Source organism: Oncorhynchus nerka, linkage group LG7, assembly GCF_034236695.1.
Source record: "Oncorhynchus nerka isolate Pitt River linkage group LG7, Oner_Uvic_2.0, whole genome shotgun sequence".
NCBI classification, from domain to species: domain Eukaryota; kingdom Metazoa; phylum Chordata; class Actinopteri; order Salmoniformes; family Salmonidae; genus Oncorhynchus; species Oncorhynchus nerka.
The window spans coordinates 18,475,887-18,499,276 of record NC_088402.1 but is presented as its reverse complement, the minus strand read 5'-3'; the positions used below and the strand labels follow the sequence as shown (position 1 = coordinate 18,499,276).

At 43.0% G+C, this 23,390-nt stretch overlaps 1 protein-coding gene across 2 annotated transcripts; it reads right to left on the bottom strand.

The window, feature by feature from the left end:
• Positions 1 to 1,104: 1,104 nt before the first annotated feature.
• LOC115115366 (coiled-coil domain-containing protein 126-like) lies at positions 1,105 to 18,974 on the bottom strand. Of its 2 annotated transcripts, XM_029643858.2 has the most exons (4): positions 18,655 to 18,974; positions 9,159 to 9,207; positions 3,012 to 3,623; positions 1,105 to 2,814 (listed from the first exon to the last, which is right to left on the bottom strand). In XM_029643858.2, exons 3-4 carry the CDS (start codon positions 3,235 to 3,237, stop codon positions 2,567 to 2,569), a joined length of 474 nt encoding a protein of 157 aa, XP_029499718.1. In that variant the 5' UTR covers positions 3,238 to 3,623; positions 9,159 to 9,207; positions 18,655 to 18,974; the 3' UTR covers positions 1,105 to 2,566. The 2 variants fall into 2 exon arrangements, with proteins under 2 accessions (XP_029499718.1, XP_029499717.1); XM_029643857.2 differs by lacking the exon at positions 9,159 to 9,207.
• Positions 18,975 to 23,390: the final 4,416 nt, after the last annotated feature.

Here is a 23,390-nt window from a genome sequence, read left to right as displayed (position 1 = left end):
AGCTGTAAAGAAACCTTTTAGACCTAGACTTGGTGCTCCGGTACGGCTTGCAGTGCAGTGCGGTAGCTGAGAAGACAGTCTATGACTTGGGTGACTGGAGTCTTTGACAATTTTTTTGGCCTTCCTCTGACACACCTAGTATATAGGTCCTGGATGTCAGGAAGCTTGGACCCATTAATGTATTGGGCCGTACGCACTAGCCGTTGCCATACTAGGCGGTGAAGCAACCGGTCAGGATGCTCTCGATAGTGCAGCTGTAGAACTTTTTGAGGATCTGGGGACCCATACCACATCTTGTCAGTCTCCTGAAGGTGGAATATGTGTTTTTGTGCCCTCTTCACGACTATCTTGGTGTGTTTGGACCATGATAGTTTGTTGGTGATGTGGACCCTGCCCGTTCGGCCCTCATTTTCCTGTAGTCCACAATAATCTCATTGTTTTGCGTGTTTGATTATATTTGTTTTCTTCTACCATTCCTCACATGCAAAGTACTAGGATGTCGTCTCTGGTTTTGAATCTGAATTGAGGGAACTGAATCTGAGAAGTTGAATATGAAACTTTGGTCAACTAGAAATTATAGTTTGTAAACTTGATAGACAATGAATGCAATATTTACCATATTGATACTGAAACTGAATATAATCAAATCAAATGTATTTATATAGCCCTTCGTACATCAGCTGATATCTCAAAGTGCTGTACAGAAATATATAAATACTGAATTTTAATTCAACTTAATTTTAAAACTGAATGCAATATTAATTCAATTAACTTTCAAATCATGAAATACAAGTTCAATTTATGAATTCAATTATTCAATTTGTCCATTACAAATTCAAAAAGATTGGCTTCAAATTCAATATCTAAATAAACTGAAATCGCTCCAAACAGAAGTCCGTGTGTCGTTGCGATTCTGGATGGCCAGATAGCTCGCAACAATGACAAGTAACCATGTGGGGAACCGTAAGTGGCTAGTTTGATCTTGTTCTTGATACCATGTCTTATTTTGAGGTGTTTTCACTGATGTGACGTCTATGCTAATATGGCTCAAATTCGCTAGCTAGCTAACCAACAACTGTAACTATGCATTTGAGAGACAAGTGCTCATTGTTCACATTTATTTATGCATTTAATAAACATTGTAAACTATTGTGCACGTGCCTGTTTTGTTAAACTACAAACCCATATATTAAAAATATAATTTGAGATCCCATGTATCCATCCTCCTGGGTTCCAGTCGGTTTCTGCTTTGGCCAACTTGCCATTGTCTTGTCAAACAAGGGTGCTGTGTGAAGTTGCCCCTGAATGCTGATCTTGGGTTTTGCTTAAACCAATCCAATGCTTTTAAATCCATGACAGGGAGTGTTCATGTGCACGCTTCTGAAACAGTGGAGAATCTGGAGGCAGCCCATGGTTTGTATTAAAAGGGGTAAGGCACTCCAATAAGTAAAACACACAAAGGTTGGTCTAGCCCACTATCTTTTAGGGCTTCCCCAAACAGTCACTGTGTAATGTGATCTCAGACTAAAGGAACTGATATGTGTAAGCAATAGGCAAGCAACTTCCTCAGAGGGCTAAATTGAGACAAAAGCAGGTTGTACATTGATTGGGATAGGAGTTTTTACTGGTCAGGTCAGAAAACCCCCTGGTCCTAACCATTCGGATCTGCAAAGGGAAGTCGACAAGGATTAACAGTCTGGGTAGTGACGAAGAGGAAAGTTGGAGTTGGAATTGGGCAATAGCAATCACTTGGTCATCATCCGCTTATTGAGTTACATTCGACATGTTATACACTCTAAAATCATCACTCAATCAACGTAAAAGTACATTTCTCAAGCTTTCAAGGAGAGTGCAAATAACATTCTTTGGATCATCACTTTATCCTTTTGAAGTCTACTGTACAACGGCTAAATTATTATTATTTAAATGTTTTATTTCATTTCAAACACATACACACACACACACACACACCAGGAGCTGCGGTAAACTACAAAATATATCCCAAACTACCATGAGAACATTTTACAGTTCAGCATTCTGATATGGATGGGATTAGAAGCAGTATTGCAAATCCGCAGGCAGTATGTCCGAGGTAAGTCATATCTGGGTGGGAGTGCCATTCACATTCAGCATCATCAGCTTCCTTGAAGACACTACAGAGTATAGAAGTTTGTCTATTTCCTCTACTATTGTTGATGCTATGTTGTTGCCCACAGACATCCTCAAAGACATCCGCAGTTTGTAGACCCATCCATGATGAAACCATTAAAAAAGGGAAGCTAAAATGGCACCTTTTTTAATACTTTCAGTCATGGACTAAAATGTCTTCGTATAAAAATTGAAATCAGCCATGTAGTTATTGGAAATGAACAGGCAGTCAGTCCTTTCTCAGGGTTAGGTTTAAATGATCTGGAATATATATATATCTTTCCTTGCTCCCTTGAGATAATCACGGATCTGTAAATTAATAAACAAGTGAAATGAGAGTTACCACCCTACCGACCTTATTAGATCAGTGACCAACTTAGGAAGAAAGGATGCACTTGTAACAGGGCCTCAGGCCCTACTATACCCCTGGCCGAGGTCTGCTGGGTGTGTATGGAGGGATGCGAGCGGTTTCCAGGTGGTGGTTGCCTGGCGTGTCCTGCTTGGTGGATTTGTGTAAGGCAACTGGAGCTGAGGCCAAGGCACCCACAGCAAGATGGGAGGAGTTAGTGACTGAAGTGTTGGCCACCAGCTCAATCTTCCCCTCCAGCTTGACCAGGCGCGTCAGGATGTCATCCAACAACACCGCTATGGTCCTCTTCAGATCAGCTGTGTTTGTGTGTGTGTGCACGTACGTGAGAGAGAGAAAGAGAGAATAAAAACCTTAAACAATTTATTTGGTTTAAGTAGAATGTGGTAAGTAGTTTTGTTTAAGTAGTAGATGAGTGTTTCCTCATTTCCAGTGCCACAACAAAATACTAAATGGTGGCTTCTGGACTTTTCTCTAGCTCTAAAGCAACCCTTACCGTAACCAGCCATGGAGGTGCCCTGCGGTCCTCCCGGTGCGTTCTGGTTCTCCTCGGTTAGCACCTTGACATAGCGCCGGCTCAGCTCCAGGATCTGTTGATGCAGCTCGCCACTGCTCTGGTGGTGTTGCTGCTGCCCGGTGTAGAGCAGCAACATGAGCCCCCACGCCAGCCCCATGATTATCAGCAGCACGCTCAGCTTCTGGGACATGTTCCTCCCCAGCATGGTACTGGGGCTGGATGTGGGGCTGGGCCAGGGGAGAGGGGTAGGGGTCTGGGGGAATAGAGGGTGGGACTGGAAGAACAGGGTTGGGAGAGGGGCTTGGGGCTGGTACTGGGTCTGGAGGTGGCTGGTGTTAGGAAAGAAAGGAGAGGGATCTGGAGGCAAAGGGTTAAGGGTTTGGGGCTAGTAGTGTGTGGAGCTCGGGCTAGTCAGGCAAAATAATGACACAGGGCTAAGGGGTTAGGACTGGGGGATATAGGGCTTGGGTTGGGTTTGGAGGAGTAGAACACTTTACAAACCTAGCAGCCAATCATGGGGCCCAAACCTGGCAGTCAACCATGGGACCCAAACACATACATAGCTGCCTGAGTCATTCGGAAAGGGAGGATCTGAAAGAGAGAGACAGACAGAAACAGGTGAGTCATCCGTGTCATGTTTCAATCTGTGGAGAATCTATGACACCAAGACACAATCAATCAGAAATCTGGGCCGGGTTCAGAAGGGCACATCAATGTTGTGGAACGTACTTCAGAAAGAAAGCACTGTGTAGAACAGACGTCTTTGACAGGGAGGTAGCCTAGTGGTTAAGAGCGTTGAGCCAGTAACCGAAAGGGTAGCTGTTTTGAATCCCTGAGCCGACTGGGTGAAAAATCTGTCCAGAAAGGAACTTAACCCTAATTGCCCCTGTAAATCGCTCTGGATTAAAGCGTCTGCTAAATGACTAAAATGTAAGAAATCATGAGCATTGAAGAAACAACTCTGTTAATGGCATTTTTATCTGTATTTCACCACTCATGAGGCTGTTTAGAAATAAATGAATGTAGTAGAACTTAAATGATGCTCTGTTGTGAGGACTTGGAATTCATGACAGCCGCTCTATACATTATATGTAGCCTACATTCTAAATGTTTCTCCCCATTGCATAAACACCTGGCCTAGATCTATGGATTATGAACAGGGCAAAATCCCCTCTCTCTGTAGTAGGTCTATTTTTTTGTATTGTAATCTTTACCCCCTTTTTCTTCCCAATTTCGTGATTGTCTCATCACTGAAATTCCCCAATTGGCTCGGGGGAGGCAAAGTTTGGGTCAAATCAAATCAAATTTTATTTGTCACATACACATGGTTAGCAGATGTTAATGCGAGTGTAGCGAAATGCTTGTGCTTCTAGTTCCGACAATGCAGTGATAACCAACAAGTAATCTAACTAACAATTCTAAAACTACTGTCTTATACACAGTGTAAGGGGATAAAGAATATGTACATAAGGATATATGAGTGAGTGATGGTACAGAGCAGCATACAGTAGATGGTATCGAGTACAGTATATACATATGAGATGAGTATGTAGACAAAGTAAACAAAGTGGCATAGTTAAAGTGGCTAGTGATACATGTATTACATAAGGATGCAGTCGATGATGTAGAGTACAGTATATACGTATGCATATGAGATGAATAATGTAGGGTAAGTAACATTATATAAGGTAGCATTGTTTAAAGTGGCTAGTGATATATTTACATCATTTCCCATCATGCGTAGGGCTGTTGCTGTGACCGTATTACTGCCACACCGGCGGTCACGAGTCATGAAGGCAGTCAAATTCCAAGTGACCGTTTAGTCACAGTAATTAGGCTTCTCCCAGCTCTGATACTGCAAATGGTCATTAGTAGCCTACCAAACATGCTAACTGCCTGGTACTGCCTTGGGTTGTGCCGTGGCGGAGATCTTTGTGGGCTATATTCGGCCTTGTCTCAGGATGGTAAATTGGTGGTTGAAGATATCCCTCTAGTGATGTGGGGGCTGTGCTTTGGCAAAGTGGGTGGGGTTATATCCTTCCTGTTTGGCCCTGTCCAGGGGTGTCATCGGATGGGGCCACAGTGTCTCCTGATCCCTCCTGTCTCAGCCTCCAGTATTTATTCTGCAGTAGTTTATGTGTCAAGGGGTCAGTTTGTTATATCTGGAGTACTTCTCCTATCCTATCCGGTGTCCTGTGTGAATTTAAGTATGCTCTCTCTAATTCTCTCTTTCTCTCTTTCTGAGGACCTGAGCCCTAGGACCATGCCTCAGGACTACCTGACATGATGACTCCTTGCTGTCCCCAGTCCACCTGGCCGTGCTGCTGCTCCAGTTTCAACTGTTCTGCCTGTGATTATTATTATTTGACCATGCTGGTCATTTATGAACATTTGAACATCTTGGCCATGTTCTGTTATAATCTCCACCCGGCACAGCCAGAAGAGGACTGGCCACCCCACATAGCCTGGTTCCTCTCTAGGTTTCTTCCTAGGTTTTGGCCTTTCTATGGAGTTTTTCCTAGCCACCGTGCTTCTACACCTGCATTGCTTGCTGTTTGGGGTTTTAGGCTGGGTTTCTGTACAGCACTTTGAGATATCAGCTGATGTACGAAGGGCTATATAAATACATTTGATTTGATTTTTGGTACTCATCACTTTATTGTCCCGCTAAATCACTCTGACATCAATGCAAATGTCTTCGAAAAAAAATAGAATCAAACACTTCATGAGAGCCCATGGGCTTGTTGCACGACATTCCAATAGGCTATGCAATTGCAGGAGACAACAGAGTGATGGCCTCTACTAAAAATAGGAGGATCAGCTTTATATAGGCTAGGCCTACTATATTTAATTCTCAACTTTCCAATTAAGCACATTGCTTATATTCACAACAGGAGTATAGCCTACCTGGCTGGCATGAAAATAAATCACGGGGAAAAGCGCCCACCAGTCGCTATTTAAGTGCATAGATGACATGTATTTTTTCTCCGCTGATCCCGTTTCGATACAGGTGCATGATAATGGTCAATTCTAAATCAAGACTAATTTCACATATACTGTATATTTAGTATATGTAAAGACTCCACAGCCCTAGTCATGTGTCCTTCCGAAACATGACCCGTCAAACCAAGCTTCTTGACACCCGCTCGCTTAACCCAGACGCCAGGCGCACCAATGTGTCGGAGGAAACCCAGTTCAACTGACGACAGAGGTCAGCCTGCAGGCGCCTGGTCTGCCACAAGGAGTCGCTAGAGCGTGATGAGCCAAGTAAAGCCCCCCTGGCCAAACACTCCCCAAACCTGGACAACGCAGGGCGGCAGGGTAGCCTAGTGGTTAGAGCGTTGGACTAGTAACCGGAAGGTTGCGAGTTCAAACCCCCGAGCTGACAAGGTAACAGGTAGTTAACCCACTGTTCCCAGGCCGTCATTGAAAATAAGAATTTGTTCTTAACTGACTTGCCTGGTTAAATAAAGGTTAAAAAAATATATAAAAATATATAGCCATGTGCTACATCGAACCAGAGTCTGTAGTGATGCCTTACACTGTTGCGCCACTCAGTAGGCCTATTTTCTAATACAGACAGTGATATATATATATAGGTTACTTTCATTTTCTAAATCAAGACGTTGGCAGCCACTGTTTTAAAACAGTTTCTATTTAGCATTTGTGAAATTATTTGTAGGTGATATGAAAGGATTCATGTTTCTAGAACTGTACAGCAATTGAGAATCATCCACGTTTAGATGGAGTATTTGGTTGTTTTGGCTTCGAGAGCCGATTCACCATTTATACAGAACATGTAAGGTCCTTGGGACTGAAGTTTGGCTCCTTTACTCCAATATTGGCTAGGAAAGGCAATACATTGGAATAGCCATGTTATAAGCCCTAGAGCCACAAAATGCTAGGAGACTAACTAGCATTTTTTGACTTTATGACATGGCTATTTTATTGCATGACGTTCCTTACGACAATAGATGAGAGTGCAAAGGTCCTTATCCATCTCTTACTGCTTTCATGGGAATATGTGGTTTCCTGGATGAAGGGGGGAACTTCATGTTGATATCTAGGCATAATAAATTGTAATCATGCACTGTAGTAGTAAATTAATTCAGAAACAAACGAGGGGTGGGCGGTATACCGGTATCAACGTGAATACCGGGATGACGTTGTGCCATGATATGGATTTTGCCAGGACGGCGGAGAATTGGTTCTAGAAAAGGGGGCCTCCTCTGTCGTTTGGAACTGGTTTGGCTTTAAGATATCCGACCTCGACCAACAAACAGTACTGTGTAAATTGTGTCGATGCATTGTGCTAGCCAAAGGTGGAAACAGCAATCTTTTTCACCACTTGAAAACCCTGCATGTGCGCGAATATGAAGAATCTACCAGAATACGTGCAACAAACCCCGGAACAGCGGAGCAAGTCCCAAGACATCTTCAAGCCAGACCTGCACTCAGCTACCACTCAACGCATCATTCATTAGTGGTAGTCCCGATGACAAGAAGAGCAACAAGTGGAATGAGATAACGAGTGCAATTACATATCACACTGCGAAAGACATGGAATCGATTCAAACAGTGGATTAAGACAGTTTCAGAAAGTTGATTCGAACTCTAGACCCAAGATTCGAGATCCCGAGCCGTAAATACTTCAGCAAAACATGTCTACCAGAACTCTACACAGAATGTTGTGACAGAGTTGCCAACGGAATCGATAATGCGGCATTCTTCTCTATCACTGCCAATTTATGGTCAAGCCGGACCACAGAGCCATACATTAGCCTCACGATTCATTACATTGACGACAACTGGAAGCTGCAAAGAAAATGCCTTCAGACCTCTTATTTCCCAGATGACCACACCTGAGAAATAATTGCAGCTGAGCTGAGGGAGGCACTTTCATCCTGGGGCTTAAAAGAGTTGTGTCAAGTATGCATGACTACCAACAGCGGATCGAACATGGTCAAAGCATTGGAGCTGAACAAATGGACAAGACTAGGGTGTTTCGGGCACAGGCTACATTGTTATTGGTAAGTTTCAATGTCCAAAACACAGAGCTAGGTAGAAAAATAACATAACTTAAAAACAACAACTTAAATGCAGAATAAACTATTGTATTCCTTATCTCTGTTTAAAGTTATAGCTGGGGCAGCAGGAAGCCTAGTGGTTAGAGCGTTGGACTAGTAACCTATAATATTTTGTAAATGTGTGCAATACCCAAACATTACATGGATTTCATTGCTTTTGTCACGTTCTGACCATAGTTCTTGTGTGTTTTCCTTGTTTTAGTGTTGGTCAGGACGTGAGCTGGGTGGGCGTTCTATGTTATGTGTCTAGTTGGTCTGTTTCTGTGTTTGGCCTGATATGGTTCTCAATCAGAGGCAGGTGTTAGTCATTGTCTCTGATTGGGAACCATATTTAGGTAGCCTGTTTTGTGTTGGGTTTTTGTGGGTGATTATTTCCGTGTCTGTGTTTGTTTCACCACACAGGACTGTTTTCGGTTTTCACATTTATTGTTTTGTATATTTGTAGTGTTTTCTCGGTATTCATCTTTATTAAAGATGTTTAACCCTAACCACGCTGCGTTTTGGTCCGCCTCTCCTTCCCAGGAAGAAAGCCGTTACAGCTTTTCACATTTCAGTAGAATGCATTTAGTTGTACAACTGACTAGGTACCCCCCTTTCCATTTTATTTAGAATTGATACATTGGCCTATGGTTTCCATATATGAATCTATCCTCTTTCAATAATAAATAGCCTACTCAATAAATGATCCCATTTTCTAAAGGAACATTCTCTCTTAATCACAAGAGTTGTATGTAAATCTATAGATGGATTAAATTTGTAATCACGCCAAGTGTCCATTCTGTAAATGGTAATTACAGCAGATGCCAAGTTATTTCTATTGAATAATTGTGATTCATATGTAATCTTTGTTCACCTTTTTATTTTTTAGAGAGGAGTGTCCAAAATGAACCTCCGGTTTCCACAGGAGTGTGCAAGAAAGTGGTCAGCACATTTTCCTATAGTTGGAAGAAGCAGAAGGCCCTGATAAGTGTACAGGATAAACTGAGCCTGCCCCTCCACAAGCCCATCACAGAATCCCCGACAAGGTGGGGGATCTCACCTGCCGATGATGGAGAGTCCTGGAGCAGGAAAAGGCCCTCACACAAGTCCTGGCAGCAGACAAAAAAACACAGTAACTTGCACACTCCTGGCAAAACATTGAGGTCTTAGAATCTGTCACGGCAGCACTTACGCCTCTCCAGGATTTCACAGATGCCCTGTCAGGAGACATACATGAGTGTGTCCTATCTGAAGCCCGTCCTCCATATCGTCAAGAGGGAGGTTCTGAAATCAAATGAGGGCGAAGCCAAACTGATCCGAGAGATTAAGATGATGGTCCTCAATTACCTGAATGACAAATACACCGACCCTGAAACAGTAGAGCTGCTCACAATGGCTACCTTTCTGGACCCAAGGTTCATGACCACCTACATGACCACTGAGAAGCTGGTGGAGGTGAATGTGAGAGCTGCCTCCGAGACAGAAGCCCTCCTGGTAGGGAACACAGCCATGGGAGACTTCTCTCTTGAAGAGGACCAGAGTGAGAAAGAAGCTGCCACTGCTCCACAATCAGTAAATAAGTCCAAGAGCCATGGTGCCTTTTTTAAGAAAACCAGTAGTGCACCTGCCTTAAGAACACTGAGACAGGTCATTGAGCAAGAGCTGGACAGCTACACTTTGATGATGGCAGCAGACAGTGAGGCTGATCCATTGGAGTGGTGGCGAGTCCACGCATCCAACTTCTCACAAGTGAGTTGTCAGACAAAGAAATATCTATGCATGCCTGCCACAAATTGGCCCTCAGAGAGCGTTTAGAACTGGGGGCAATGTGTTCACATGCCATAGGGCAACTTTGAAGCAAGAAACTGTCAACAGGCTGGTGTTCCTGACACGGCACTGAATTGCAGTGAATTGTTACATGGTGAACTGAGAAACATACAGACTCTCTGGTTAATGCTTGAAGAAGTTCGTTTGAAAAGGTTTATAACTTGAATTCATAATGACCAGTGTTATGCTGAAAAAAAGACTGCACTTTTCATATTTGCCCTGAAAGGGTGAAAAACGTTTTCATTTTCTTTACATCCTAAGTACTTTAAATATTTTTGTATTTAATTTTACTCCATGTACCTTTGTTTATGTTTCATGTTTGAACAGTTTTAACCCCGGAAGTAAAAACACGTGCACCCCCTTTCTGTTTCTATATGGTTAAAAGCAATATTTTGTCATTCTTTAAAATTTGAAAGGCTCATAAAAGGTTTGGTACGGTATAGAGTGATATATCGTTATCGTCCGGAAGTCTATCCTACATTGTTCTTTACAAAAGCACAATATCAACTTCGGACAGCAAGTCTGTTCCACTTATGTTAGTGTTCATACAAAAAGAGGGCATGTGCAGGGGAAGGATGCGATAAAATATGCTGTCCACTTCACCTAACCACATATGCTGCTGCTAGTCACAATTACCTTGTTCATACTCCTGCATATCGACTCAATGCTTGTACTCCCTATATATAGACATGTTATTTGTTATTTACCGTGTCACTATTTATATTTTTATACCCGGAAGTTGTCGATTTGCAACTTCCGGGTTGGAGCGAGCGGTCGCATTCGCACTTCGGCCCGCAGGTAGTATAACTTTTCATTACATTTCATTACATTTCACTATAGCACAACGGTTTGATTTGTCTAATCTTAGCAATTTCTTCTTAGCTAGCTACATAGCCGTCTTTGTATCAAAGATAATTGTGTAATTATCGTATTTCGTCGTCCTAACGTAGTCTACACTGCTATCTGCCCAGCAGCTAGCCAGCTAGCCAGCTAGCTAACGTCCACCGTCTACCGAATAGCAGCACTGTAAAAACTATTACACTCAACTGAACGACTTGATTAGTGTAGTGTTAGCTAGCTACATAGTTGTCTTTGCTGTCTTCGTATCCAAAATAATTGTGTAGTTTAGAGTGTGTAGTCTTAGAGTGATTATCTTAATTTACCGAGGTTAGCTAGCCAGCTATCTGTCGTCCTTAACGTAGGAGACACTGCTAGCTAGCCAACAGCTAGCCAACGTCTACCGAATAGAACTTCCTCACTCAACAACCCGGTCGCATTCCGCTTCGCTCCACAGGTAGTATCACATTTTCATTTCATTTCATTACAGTACAACGGTTTGATTTGTTTGATCGTAGCTAGCTACATAGCTAGCTACATAGCCGTCTTTGTATCAAAGATAATTGTGTAGTCTAGAGCGATTTCCTAGGTTAGCTAGCCAGCTATTGTCGTTCTTTTAACGCAACGTAACGTAATCAACACTGCTAGCTAGCCCCCGAATAGCAGCACTGTAGAAACTATCACACTCAACGGAACGACTTGATTAGTGTAGTGTCAACAACGCAGCCACTGCCAGCTAGCCTACTTCAGCAGTACTGTATCATTTTAATCATTTTAGTCAATAAGATTCTTGCTACGTAAGCTTAACTTTCTGAACATTCGAGACGTGTAGTCCACTTGTCATTCCAATCTCCTTTGCATTAGCGTAGCCTCTTCTGTAGCCTGTCAACTATGTGTCTGTCTATCCCTGTTCTCTCCTCTCTGCACAGACCATACAAACGCTCCACACCGCGTGGCCGCGGCCACCCTAATCTGGTGGTCCCAGCGCGCACGACCCACGTGGAGTTCCAGGTCTCCGGTAGCCTCTGGAACTGCCGATCTGCGGCCAACAAGGCAGAGTTCATCTCAGCCTATGCCTCCCTCCAGTCCCTCGACTTCTTGGCACTGACGGAAACATGGATCACCACAGATAACACTGCTACTCCTACTGCTCTCTCTTCGTCCGCCCACGTGTTCTCGCACACCCCGAGAGCTTCTGGTCAGCGGGGTGGTGGCACCGGGATCCTCATCCCTCCCAAGTGGTCATTCTCTCTTTCTCCCCTTACCCATCTGTCTATCGCCTCCTTTGAATTCCATGCTGTCACAGTTACCAGCCCTTTCAAGCTTAACATCCTTATCATTTATCGCCCTCCAGGTTCCCTCGGAGAGTTCATCAATGAGCTTGATGCCTTGATAAGCTCCTTTCCTGAGGACGGCTCACCTCTCACAGTTCTGGGCGACTTTAACCTCCCCACGTCTACCTTTGACTCATTCCTCTCTGCCTCCTTCTTTCCACTCCTCTCCTCTTTTGACCTCTCCCTCTCACCTTCCCCCTACTCACAAGGCAGGCAATACGCTCGACCTCATCTTTACTAGATGCTGTTCTTCCACTAACCTCATTGCAACTCCCCTCCAAGTCTCCGACCACTACCTTGTATCCTTTTCCCTCTCGCTCTCATCCAACTCTTCCCACACTGCCCCTACTCGGATGGTATCGCGCCGTCCCAACCTTCGCTCTCTCTCCCCGCTACTCTCTCCTCTTCCATCCTATCATCTCTTCCCTCTGCTCAAACCTTCTCCAACCTATCTCCTGATTCTGCCTCCTCAACCCTCCTCTCCTCCCTTTCTGCATCCTTTGACTCTCTATGTCCCCTATCCTCCAGGCCGGCTCGGTCCTCCCCTCCCGCTCCGTGGCTCGACGACTCATTGCGAGCTCACAGAACAAGGCTCCGGGCAGCCGAGCGGAAATGGAGGAAAACTCGCCTCCCTGCGGACCTGGCATCCTTTCACTCCCTCCTCTCTACATTTTCCTCTTCTGTCTCTGCTGCTAAAGCCACTTTCTTCCACTCTAAATTCCAAGCATCTGCCTCCAACCCTAGGAAGCTCTTTGCCACCTTCTCCTCCCTCCTGAATCCTCCTCCCCCTCCCCCCTCTCTGCAGATGACTTTGTCAACCATTTTGAAAAGAAGGTCGACGACATCCGATCCTCGTTTGCTAAGTCAAACGACACCGCTGGTTCTGCTCACACTGCCCTACCCTGTGCTCTGACCTCTTTCTCCCCTCTCTCTCCAGATGAAATCTCGCGTCTTGTGACGGCCGGCCGCCCAACAACCTGGCCGCTTGACCCTATCCCCTCCTCTCTTCTCCAGACCATTTCCGGAGACCTTCTCCCTTACCTCACCTCGCTCATCAACTCATCCCTGACCGCTGGCTACGTCCCTTCCGTCTTCAAGAGAGCGAGAGTTGCACCCATTCTGAAAAAACCTACACTCGATCCCTCCGATGTCAACAACTACAGACCAGTATCCCTTCTTTCTTTTCTCTCCAAAACTCTTGAACGTGCCGTCCTTGGCCAGCTCTCCCGCTATCTCTCTCAGAATGACCTTCTTGATCCAAATCAGTCAGGTTTCAAGACTAGTCATTCAACTGAGACTGCTCTTCTCTGTATCACGGAGGCGCTCCGCACTGCTAAAGCTAACTCTCTCTCCTCTGCTCTCATCCTTCTAGACCTATCGGCTGCCTTCGATACTGTGAACCATCAGATCCTCCTCTCCACCCTCTCCGAGTTGGGCATCTCCGGCGCGGCCCACGCTTGGATTGCGTCCTACCTGACAGGTCGCTCCTACCAGGTGGCGTGGCGAGAATCTGTCTCCTCACCACGCGCTCTCACCACTGGCGTCCCCAGGGCTCTGTTCTAGGCCCTCTCCTATTCTCGCTATACACCAAGTCACTTGGCTCTGTCATAACCTCACATGGTCTCTCCTATCATTGCTATGCAGACGACACACAATTAATCTTCTCCTTTCCCCTTCTGACGACCAGGTGGCGAATCGCATCTCTGCATGTCTGGCAGACATATCAGTGTGGATGACGGATCACCACCTCAAGCTGAACCTCGGCAAGACGGAGCTGCTCTTCCTCCCGGGGAAGGACTGCCCGTTCCATGATCTCGCCATCACTGTTGACAACTCCATTGTGTCCTCCTCCCAGAGCGCTAAGAACCTTGGCGTGATCCTGGACAACACCCTGTCGTTCTCAACTAACATCAAGGCGGTGGCCCGTTCCTGTAGGTTCATGCTCTACAACATCCGCAGAGTACGACCCTGCCTCACACAGGAAGCGGCGCAGGTCCTAATCCAGGCACTTGTCATCTCCCGTCTGGATTACTGCAACTCGCTGTTGGCTGGGCTCCCTGCCTGTGCCATTAAACCCCTACAACTCATCCAGAACGCCGCAGCCCGTCTGGTGTTCAACCTTCCCAAGTTCTCTCACGTCACCCCGCTCCTCCGCTCCCTCCACTGGCTTCCAGTTGAAGCTCGCATCCGCTACAAGACCATGGTGCTTGCCTACGGAGCTGTGAGGGGAACGGCACCTCAGTACCTCCAGGCTCTGATCAGGCCCTACACCCAAACAAGGGCACTGCGTTCATCCACCTCTGGCCTGCTCGCCTCCCTACCACTGAGGAAGTACAGTTCCCGCTCAGCCCAGTCAAAACTGTTCGCTGCTCTGGCCCCCCAATGGTGGAACAAACTCCCTCACGACGCCAGGACAGCGGAGTCAATCACCACCTTCCGGAGACACCTGAAACCCCACCTCTTTAAGGAATATCTAGGATAGGATAAAGTAATCCTTCTCACCCCCCTTAAAAGATTTAGATGCACTATTGTAAAGTGGCTGTTCCACTGGATGTCATAAGTGAACGCACCAATTTGTAAGTCGCTCTGGATAAGAGCGTCTGCTAAATGACTTAAATGTAAATGTAAATGTTGTTTATCTTTAACTCACCACAGTAAATGTGTTTTTACTTTCAATATTTGGAGTTCGCTTGTCAATTCGCTCAATTTTTTCATTAATATTTCCTGATATTTTCAACAGCTCACTGTCTGAGTTACAGATGAACATACAAGTGTATTGGGTTCCTCGACCTCTCTCATCAAAAGGTACAGCTTTTATTTTTTCAAAATTCCTCACCTGTGATTTATATTTAAAAAATATTTCTCCTAGTACAGCTGTGGTTATTAATTAATGTACAGATCTAATTTTAAATAGCTGCCAATCCAAATGACATATACATCTAAAATAACTTAGTTGGTCACTGACATCCCTCCTCCATAGTACACCCATTAGAATTGCCGTTTTTCATTTCACATTTTTACATTATTTCCTGTAGTAGGTCTAGTTTGCAATAGTTCACTGTCGATATGATCTACAGACAAGTGCGGTGGGTTCCTTGACCTCTCTTAAAAGGTAAAAACATAGTTGATCTCTAGATAATTTAATTGAGACAAAAATGTAGTTTCTCTAAACAGCAGGTTTGGCTGATTGCACTTTTAAGACGGTCCCTTTAGCCACCAGTGTGTAAAATTCAACCATTGAAACTAACAGTCACTTTGAAAACGAAGTAAACAACATTTTGGCTGTACCTTGCTCTCTATTGTCATCTGATTCTAGATGTATCACCCTAATCATCCTTGGACCTCCCGTCAGAGGTATTGATGAGCAAACTCTAAATATCAAACCAATATCCAAACTGAAAACAAATTTACTGTGGTCTTTAACCCTGCATTGTTGTAAAAGGAACAGTAAGTAAGCATTTCACTGTTAGTCTACAAAGCATGTGACAAATACATTTTGCTGTCTGTCAAGCATTGTTATCAGAGCTGCCAACTCTCACTCATTGGCCGTGAGACACGCATTTGACCCTCTTCTCATGCATTGAAAAGTAATGCTTTTATTTTTCTAATGTGTCCATTTGTATAGTGTGTTAACATTTCAACTGTGCTCCAAATAATTTTTGAAATCGGAGCATCTGCGAATGCAATTTAACACCACGAGTGGAACCTCTTATCATTGTCCTGTCTTGCCATAGCACTATGAACTGGAGGTTGAGCGATTATGATTTTTCAACACCGATACCGATTATTGGAGGACAAAAAAGCCAATACCATTTAATCGGACGATTTTTAAAATTGATTTGTAATAATGACAATTACAACAATACTGAATTAACACTTATTTTAACTTAATATAATACATTAATAAAATCAATTTAGCCTCAAATAAATAATGAAACATGTTCAATTTGGTTTAAATAATGCAAAAACAAAGTGTTGGAGAAGAAAGTAAAAGTGCAATATGTGCCATGTAAGAAAGCTAACGTTTAAGTTCCTTGCTCAGAACATGAGAACATATGAAAGCTGGTGGTTCCTTTTAACATGAGTCTTCAATATTCCCATGTAAGAAGTTTTAGGTTGTAGTTATTATAGGACTATTTCTCTCTATACCATTTGTATTTCATATACCTTTGGATGTTCTTATAGGCACTTTAGTATTGCCAGTGTAACAGTATAGCTTCCGTACCTCTCCTCGCTCCTACCTGGACTCGAACCAGGAACACAACGACAACAGCCACCCTCGAAGCAGCGTTACCCATGCAGAGCAAGGGGAACAACTACTCCAAGTCAAATCAAAATCAAATCACATTTATTTGTCACATACACATGGTTAGCAGATGTTAATGCGAGTATAGCGAAATGCTTGTGCTTCTAGTTCTGACAGTGCAGTAATAACCAACGAGTAATCTAACCTAACAATTCCAAAACTACTACCTTATACACACAAGTGTAAAGGGATAAAGAATATGTACATAAAGATATGAATGAGTGACGGTACAGAACGGCATAGGCAAGATGCAGTAGATGGTATCGAGTACAGTATATTTAATGCATTGATTATATGCAAAGCAGGACACGCTAGATAAACTAGTAATATCATCAACCATGTGTAGTTATAAATAGTGATTATGATTAAGTTTAATGCTAGCTAGCAACTTACCTTGGCTTCTTACTGCATTTGCGTAACAGGCGGGCTCCTCGTGAGGCAGGTGGTTAGAGCGTTGGACTAGTTAACCGTAAGGTTGCAAAATTGAATCCCTGAGCTGACAAGGTAAAAATCTGTCGTTCTGCCCCTGAACGAGGCAGTTAACCCACCGTTCCTAGGCAGTCATTGAAAATAAGAATGTGTTCTTAACTGACTTGCCTAGTTAAATAAAGATTAAATAAAGTTGTAAAAATTTTTTTTTTTTTTTTTAAATCGGCGCCCAAAATTACTGAGTGTTATGAAAACTTGAAATCGGCCATTCCGATTAATCGGTCGACCTCTACTATGAACCTTGGAACATGAAGCTTATGATTGGTCTAGTTATGTAAGGGATCAATGGGATTGATTGTGCGTTTTAAAGAAACACCCCTCAAGATTAGAGTGGAGCTGAATGGAGAGAGAGAAAGTCCACACTAAAGTCCCTTCGTTTGGTGATTGCCATTTAGACTGTGACAATGAAAAAGCAGACAGACAGACCTACAGTCTGTTTTAGCAGGGAAGTTTGGTAGCGTGACCTGATTTGGAACTATGAAAATCAAACAGATTGTGAACCCAAAAGTGTAAGTTTGATTCTAGAGGGGGGACAATAACTAGAAAAATTATTTGATTAGGGCGTAGGGGCAGATTTGTCATCTTCAGGAGCTTCTATTAACAATTTACTTTATTTAGTCTGATCAGTGGACAATTCTCATTCTTAACAATGGGCTACAATAAAAATGGCAATTAGTGTGCTTGTCAGCAATAACACTTATTACCTACACTTACACTATTTGTATTTTATTATTCCCCTTCTTCCCAATTTAGCTAGTGTAATCACATATTTGAAATCTGATATGCCAACTTGTCTGTGAAAATGAATTACACGAGGCTATGTATTTTTGCAGCCATTCACAGAAAGTTTTGAATAAGTTCTACAAATAAGCATTGGATATTAAATGCCACAGGCCTCAAATATAATTTGACATTTTAATAGTGTGCACATGCTAGGTAGAGATGGTAGGTGGACTCAACTCATAAACACATCATACTTGGTCTATGTAGAGTCAGATGATGGCAAGGATCTTCAACTAGTAGGCATAAACCACCTGAATATTGATATTCATTAGATTTTTCTTTAAGGATGGGTGATTTTGACAAATTAATTGTTATAACAAGAACATTTTCAAACACCCAGCACTAGAAACATATATCAGGGTTGGACAACCCCCTGGAGAGCAAGCAGGATTTTCTTCCAGATCTATTCTAAAGAGAGAGTAAACAAAATATTTGTGTCCTTACCTTGAAAGCAGTTTATGGACAAGGAGACTGCAATCTATTAGTTTGGTTTCCCACTGCCATCATCCATTAATATTAGTATTTCTCAGAGCTGTGGACTCGAGTCACATGACTTGGACTCGAGTCACAAATTTGATGACTGATTTGATATAAAATAACTTGGAGCCTCAAGACTAAACTTTGAGCCCAAAGACATACTAATAACTCATACTTTATAACCGTTTGACAAAGACATACATTTCAGCTTGATATTAGTAGAGATAGCTATATTGTTATCTTAACCGTTAGTCAGGCAGTTTTCTAGAAATCTAGCTATATATAACTAACTTCCAGTGCTCAGGCAGTTAGTTAGCTGCTAGCCTAGCTTGTTGATATCGTGCATGACGTAAATCTGGCTCGCGCTAGCTAGTCTTGACAGTTATCGAACAGGATAGCTGCCCCAGTGTCAAATCAGACATCCACAAAGTTGTCTCACACCTCAAACTGTATTTAATTGCATTTGATCAAACCCTTATAAAAACAAATGAATGTTATATTACCTGGATTTGTTCGTTTGAGTCACTCTGCTGTTCAAAACGTCAGTCTGCAATCCCATTCCAAAACCGAGTACGGCTTCTAGTTAGAACAATAATCTTCATAAGTAATGTAATTGAAACAAATAGGCAATTCGGAAGTAAAACTTGCATTGTATAATTGTTTGCATGTCTAGGATTGATTTTTTATTCGTTCGAGAGTTCAGCCGGTTTCTCCTCGTGTTGTGTTTTGCGTCATTACGATTCATTGTTTGCCGTAGGGATTTGTGGGAAATATATTGCTCATAAACATGCATGCAAGTGTTTGGTCAATGAGTCCAGTGTGCTCATTCTTCCTTATCATCACTGTAATAGTCATATGTGTAAACATACTGAATTGTAATTGGATGCATTTTACCGCCATATTATACTGTGCTATGATTGGTTAAGACCACCCAAATGGTTAAGTCATGGTCAGTTTGATCCTGGTTGGCGATACGTGAACATGTCAGTTATAGCTAGCTAATAAAGAGCTACGTTAAGAAATATCCTGTAGTACTGCATTTTATTATTTTGTACAAAGTGTGCAAAACAAGACAATCACGGCGCTAAATTGAGAAGAAAAAAACATTAAACAAGTTCAAATTCAAAACAATGTAAGCGTTTTGTAAAGGAATTATTAGATGGCTTATTTGACCGACTGGTAGATGAGGTATAGGTAAATCAAGGTACCTGCGCCTACAATCCTAAATCAATGGCGGGAGAAATGAAAGGGGGGAAAGGTGCAGAGACCATTGGTAGAGACCGTTCCCATTGCTTAGCAACGTGGACGCCATGTGCTGAACCGTATGTGAGCACAGGACTTCAATCGAGGAGCACAGGGATTTTACAACAAAATGTAGTTTAAACAGTATCTAAAGACTTGCGCGATGGAGATGATGTCTTGACAAGACTCCATCGAAGAGTACAGAATGTTTGTTTTGCCAAATAAAATGTATTCTAGGATTATATTCATCCTGGATTACTGCTGGAATTTCCCTCTGAGTCACCTCACTGACTTTGTACGCCTATTTGCTTTGTTATGTTTGCCTTCAGTTCAGACAACTTAGACAGTGCACACACATCCCTTGTATGTCAAATTTCACCAAGTCCATTTTGTTTGGAGTCAGTGTATTTTACAGCCTTCCTCCCTCCATTCCTTGTTTCCTTCCCTTTATCAGCAGATCAATCTAATTGGACTACATAGGTGAATAATTATAAAGTTGAGATCATGAGCTTTGGAGAGTGAATCACAGGAGGTTGGTGGCACCTTAATTGGGGAGAACGGGCTCGTGGTAATGACTGGAGCTGAATCAGTGGAATAGAATAATGATGCCAAAGTACTATCCTATATGGTGGACTATTAGACATTCACACCAGAGGAGGCTGCTGAGGGAAGAACGGCTCATAAATGGCCATTCACATGAGCCACTCTCCCCTCAGCAGCTAATAGTCTACCATATTTTTACCTTTTAATTAAATAGGCAAGTCAGTTAAGAACAAATTCTTATTTTCAATGACAGCCTAGGAACAGTGGGTTAACTGCCTTGTTCAGGGGCAGAACGACATATTTTTATCTGGTCAGCTCTGGGATTCGATCTTGCAACCTTTCGGTTACCAGTCCAACGGTCTAACCACTAGGCCACCTATTTGATATATTGGATACTCCTTTTGTGTCAGTATTTTATTTGAGGAGGGAAGGCATACTTTGCAGAATCTGGGTACTCAATGATCAGAACTAGTAATCATACCCCAGTGCTGTGGCAGCTGTTGTTGTGTTTTAGGATTGTGGGTGAAGACGATGGCGGCAAACTATATTCTCCCCCAGAGGAATATGATGAGTATAAAATAACAGTGTTTCCCCATCGACTACACAGCAGGCTGTATGTGAGCTTTGGAAGGCCAGGGGGAATAGACTAAACTGATCGGCCCAGAGACACCTTGCTTCTGCACACACAGGTACACTTTAACAACATCATCCATCTCTAATACAACACTGATTCGTTCATTAAGAATTGTGCAGCCTCGAAAATGTAATAGCGCTATGGCCTCCTCAAAGAGGTCTGAATCTTTATGGCTGAGGAGGAGGTATGGTTACCCAGGAATTGCATGGTCAGTGGTTCAAGCATCACTCCAGCTATCGCTCTTAATCGCTGCACTTGGGTTGAACCCCTCCAGATACAAACCACATCAGACAGACTTTGAGGAGGTTCCTTTTGGAAAGACCGATTGCGCTACCATGCTGGGTTTAAGGGTGACAGTGTTCCGCCTACCAGTACGCTCACCTGAACGGGTCACAGCATGTACGCTGCAGCTGCAAGTTGCACAGTGAGACCACAGAACAAATGTGTGGGAAATGAGTGTCTCTGTTGTCCCTCGCTGAGGCACTGAGGCATTGTTATAATATTCCTTCTATTCACCCAGCCTTCCAATTTGCTGTGTTAAAAGTAGTTGCTGAGTGTTGTATAGGATCAGGGTGAGGCTACATTGACCTACCTCTCATCTCTTTGTCCTCTCCTCTCCTGTCCTCGGGGTCAGCAGGGACTTTGCATACGCAGCCATGGGTGTATAATGGGGTTCAGCTCGCTGGCTGACAGGTACACTGGATGACAGGTACACTGGATGACAGCGGGGCAGGTGAGACCTCCAGGCAGCATCACAGACTCATTGACAAGAGACAGGCACATGATGAATTACAGCATAGACATCTCAGTCTATCTAGGAGTATAATCTCAGCCGTAGATACAGTATATGAGATGTCTAATTGTTACTCATGACTAACTATGTGTGTGAGTGCGTCTGTGTGTGTGTGCGTCAGTGTGTGTGTGTGTCTGTGTGCGTGTGTGTCTGTGTCTGTGTGCGTGTTTTCCCCACTTCTTTCTGTCCTGTTGTCTCAACATCCCGGAGCCTTCCAAGAGCATGTGTATGAGAAAGCCTGTGGACCTACAGTACAGGTCAGAACCCAACCTAGCTATAGGAGACTTTGGGGGACATCATTGTGACTGTTTCCTTTGGAATGTCGAGCCTCTGAAATCTATAGATCAGTGTTTCCCAACCCTCTCCTCGGGCCTCCCCCAGACATTTCACATTTTTGTTTTACCCCTAAACTGGCACACCTCATTTAATTAGTCAAAGGCTTGATGATTAGTTGACTAATTGAATCAGGTATGCCAGTTTAGGGTTAAAAAAAATAATAATTGTGTCCGAGGGGGCCCGATGAGAGGGTTGGGAAACTCTGTTATAGATCATATATATCCTATAGAGATCTTAAACAGATATTAAATGAGTCTCATTATAGATGTATTCCATTCATTTAATGGTGCATGTTTCCCTCTGATGTGTAGAGTGTAGAGCTCTGTGACCAGGGCTCTCTCTGACCTGAGGACCAGAGAGGAGGAACACGTGGCCTACTTCGAGAGAGCTACCAGGAGAGGGAGAGTACAATTCTCTAATGAAACACTGGAGTGCAGCAGAGAACTGTAGAACAGTTGTAGAAGATGTAGAAAATAGTAAAAATAAAGAAAAACCCTTGAATGAGTAGGTGTGTCCACATTTTTGACTGGTACTGTATGTAGTTGAATTTAGAGTGAGCAGTGCAAAACAGCAAATAACGGAACAATTCATTGACAATCTATTAACTATAGATGTCACTTTTTGTTGTACAACAGATATCTTGTGATGCTGAATTACTCAGGCCTTGTTACCCTGACAAATAGAAAATACTACTTATTTTTAAAAGTGGCACTCAAATAAGCACATGACATGTAAATGAATGACTGAAAAATTGAATGTGATACTCATCCAGTTCTGTATCCAGTGGTGATTTTATCAAGCAAACTAAAACATTTATTTTTAGATGAATGCCAGCAAAGCCACTACACAACACTAAACAGTACATTAATTTCACTATAACGGTGACAAACGGTGCCCACAAACTGTTAAGGCATACATAAAGCTGTACAAACAGCAGAATCCCAACAGCAGTCCCAACACATTACCACTGCTACACCTCAGCGGAGTCTGGCAACAAAACAGTTCATTCAGCCTCATTTTCTGCCTTTAAAAAAGCCCACAGCTGATGTGTCTAATTTCTTTAAACAAATGTGGTTTCTACTGACAATTGAGATGTACAAACTATGGCATAAGGGGACAACGAGCGGACAAGAGGCAATCCGTAATTTCGATTAAGCTTTTAATGAGCGAGCTAGGACGGACGTAGTCAATATAACTATTTGTTCAGCACATTTGAAATGTACAGCGACATAATTCAGAACATGGGCTGTTCTTACAGTATTCTCACTGTACACCAAGTCAGAACCGTATGATAAATAAAGGGGGCAAATAAGTAGACAATGAAAGCTCTTACAATATTTGATTATTACATTTCTCTAAAACAGGCTATAGACTACATGTACACCACCAAGTGAGAACAGTAGGTGAAATTAAGAGGTGAAAAAGGGACCAAATTATTATGGTAAGGTACATGGGCTACTAACAGCATACTACACAACATAGAGTGTCGTTGGAAAATATTCAGACCCCTTTACTTTTACGATCGTCGTAAGAAGCAGACCAAAGCGCAGCGTGGTGTGAATCCATTCTTTTATTGAATGACAAAGAACACTGAAACAAAACAACAACCGTGACGCTATTATAACAAGTGCTGACACAGGCAACTACACATAGACAATAACCCACGAAATACCCAAAGAAGATGGCTGCCT

Excerpts from the sequence above, each read along its gene's own strand:
- LOC115115366 (XM_029643858.2), bottom strand. The coding sequence starts at position 3,237 with ATGCTGGGGAGGAACATGTCCCAGAAGCTGAGCGTGCTGCTGATAATC. Across the intron at positions 2,815-3,011 it reads CACCTCCATGGCTGGTTACG|CTGATCTGAAGAGGACCATA; the intron begins GTAAGGGTTGCT and ends ACACAAACACAG.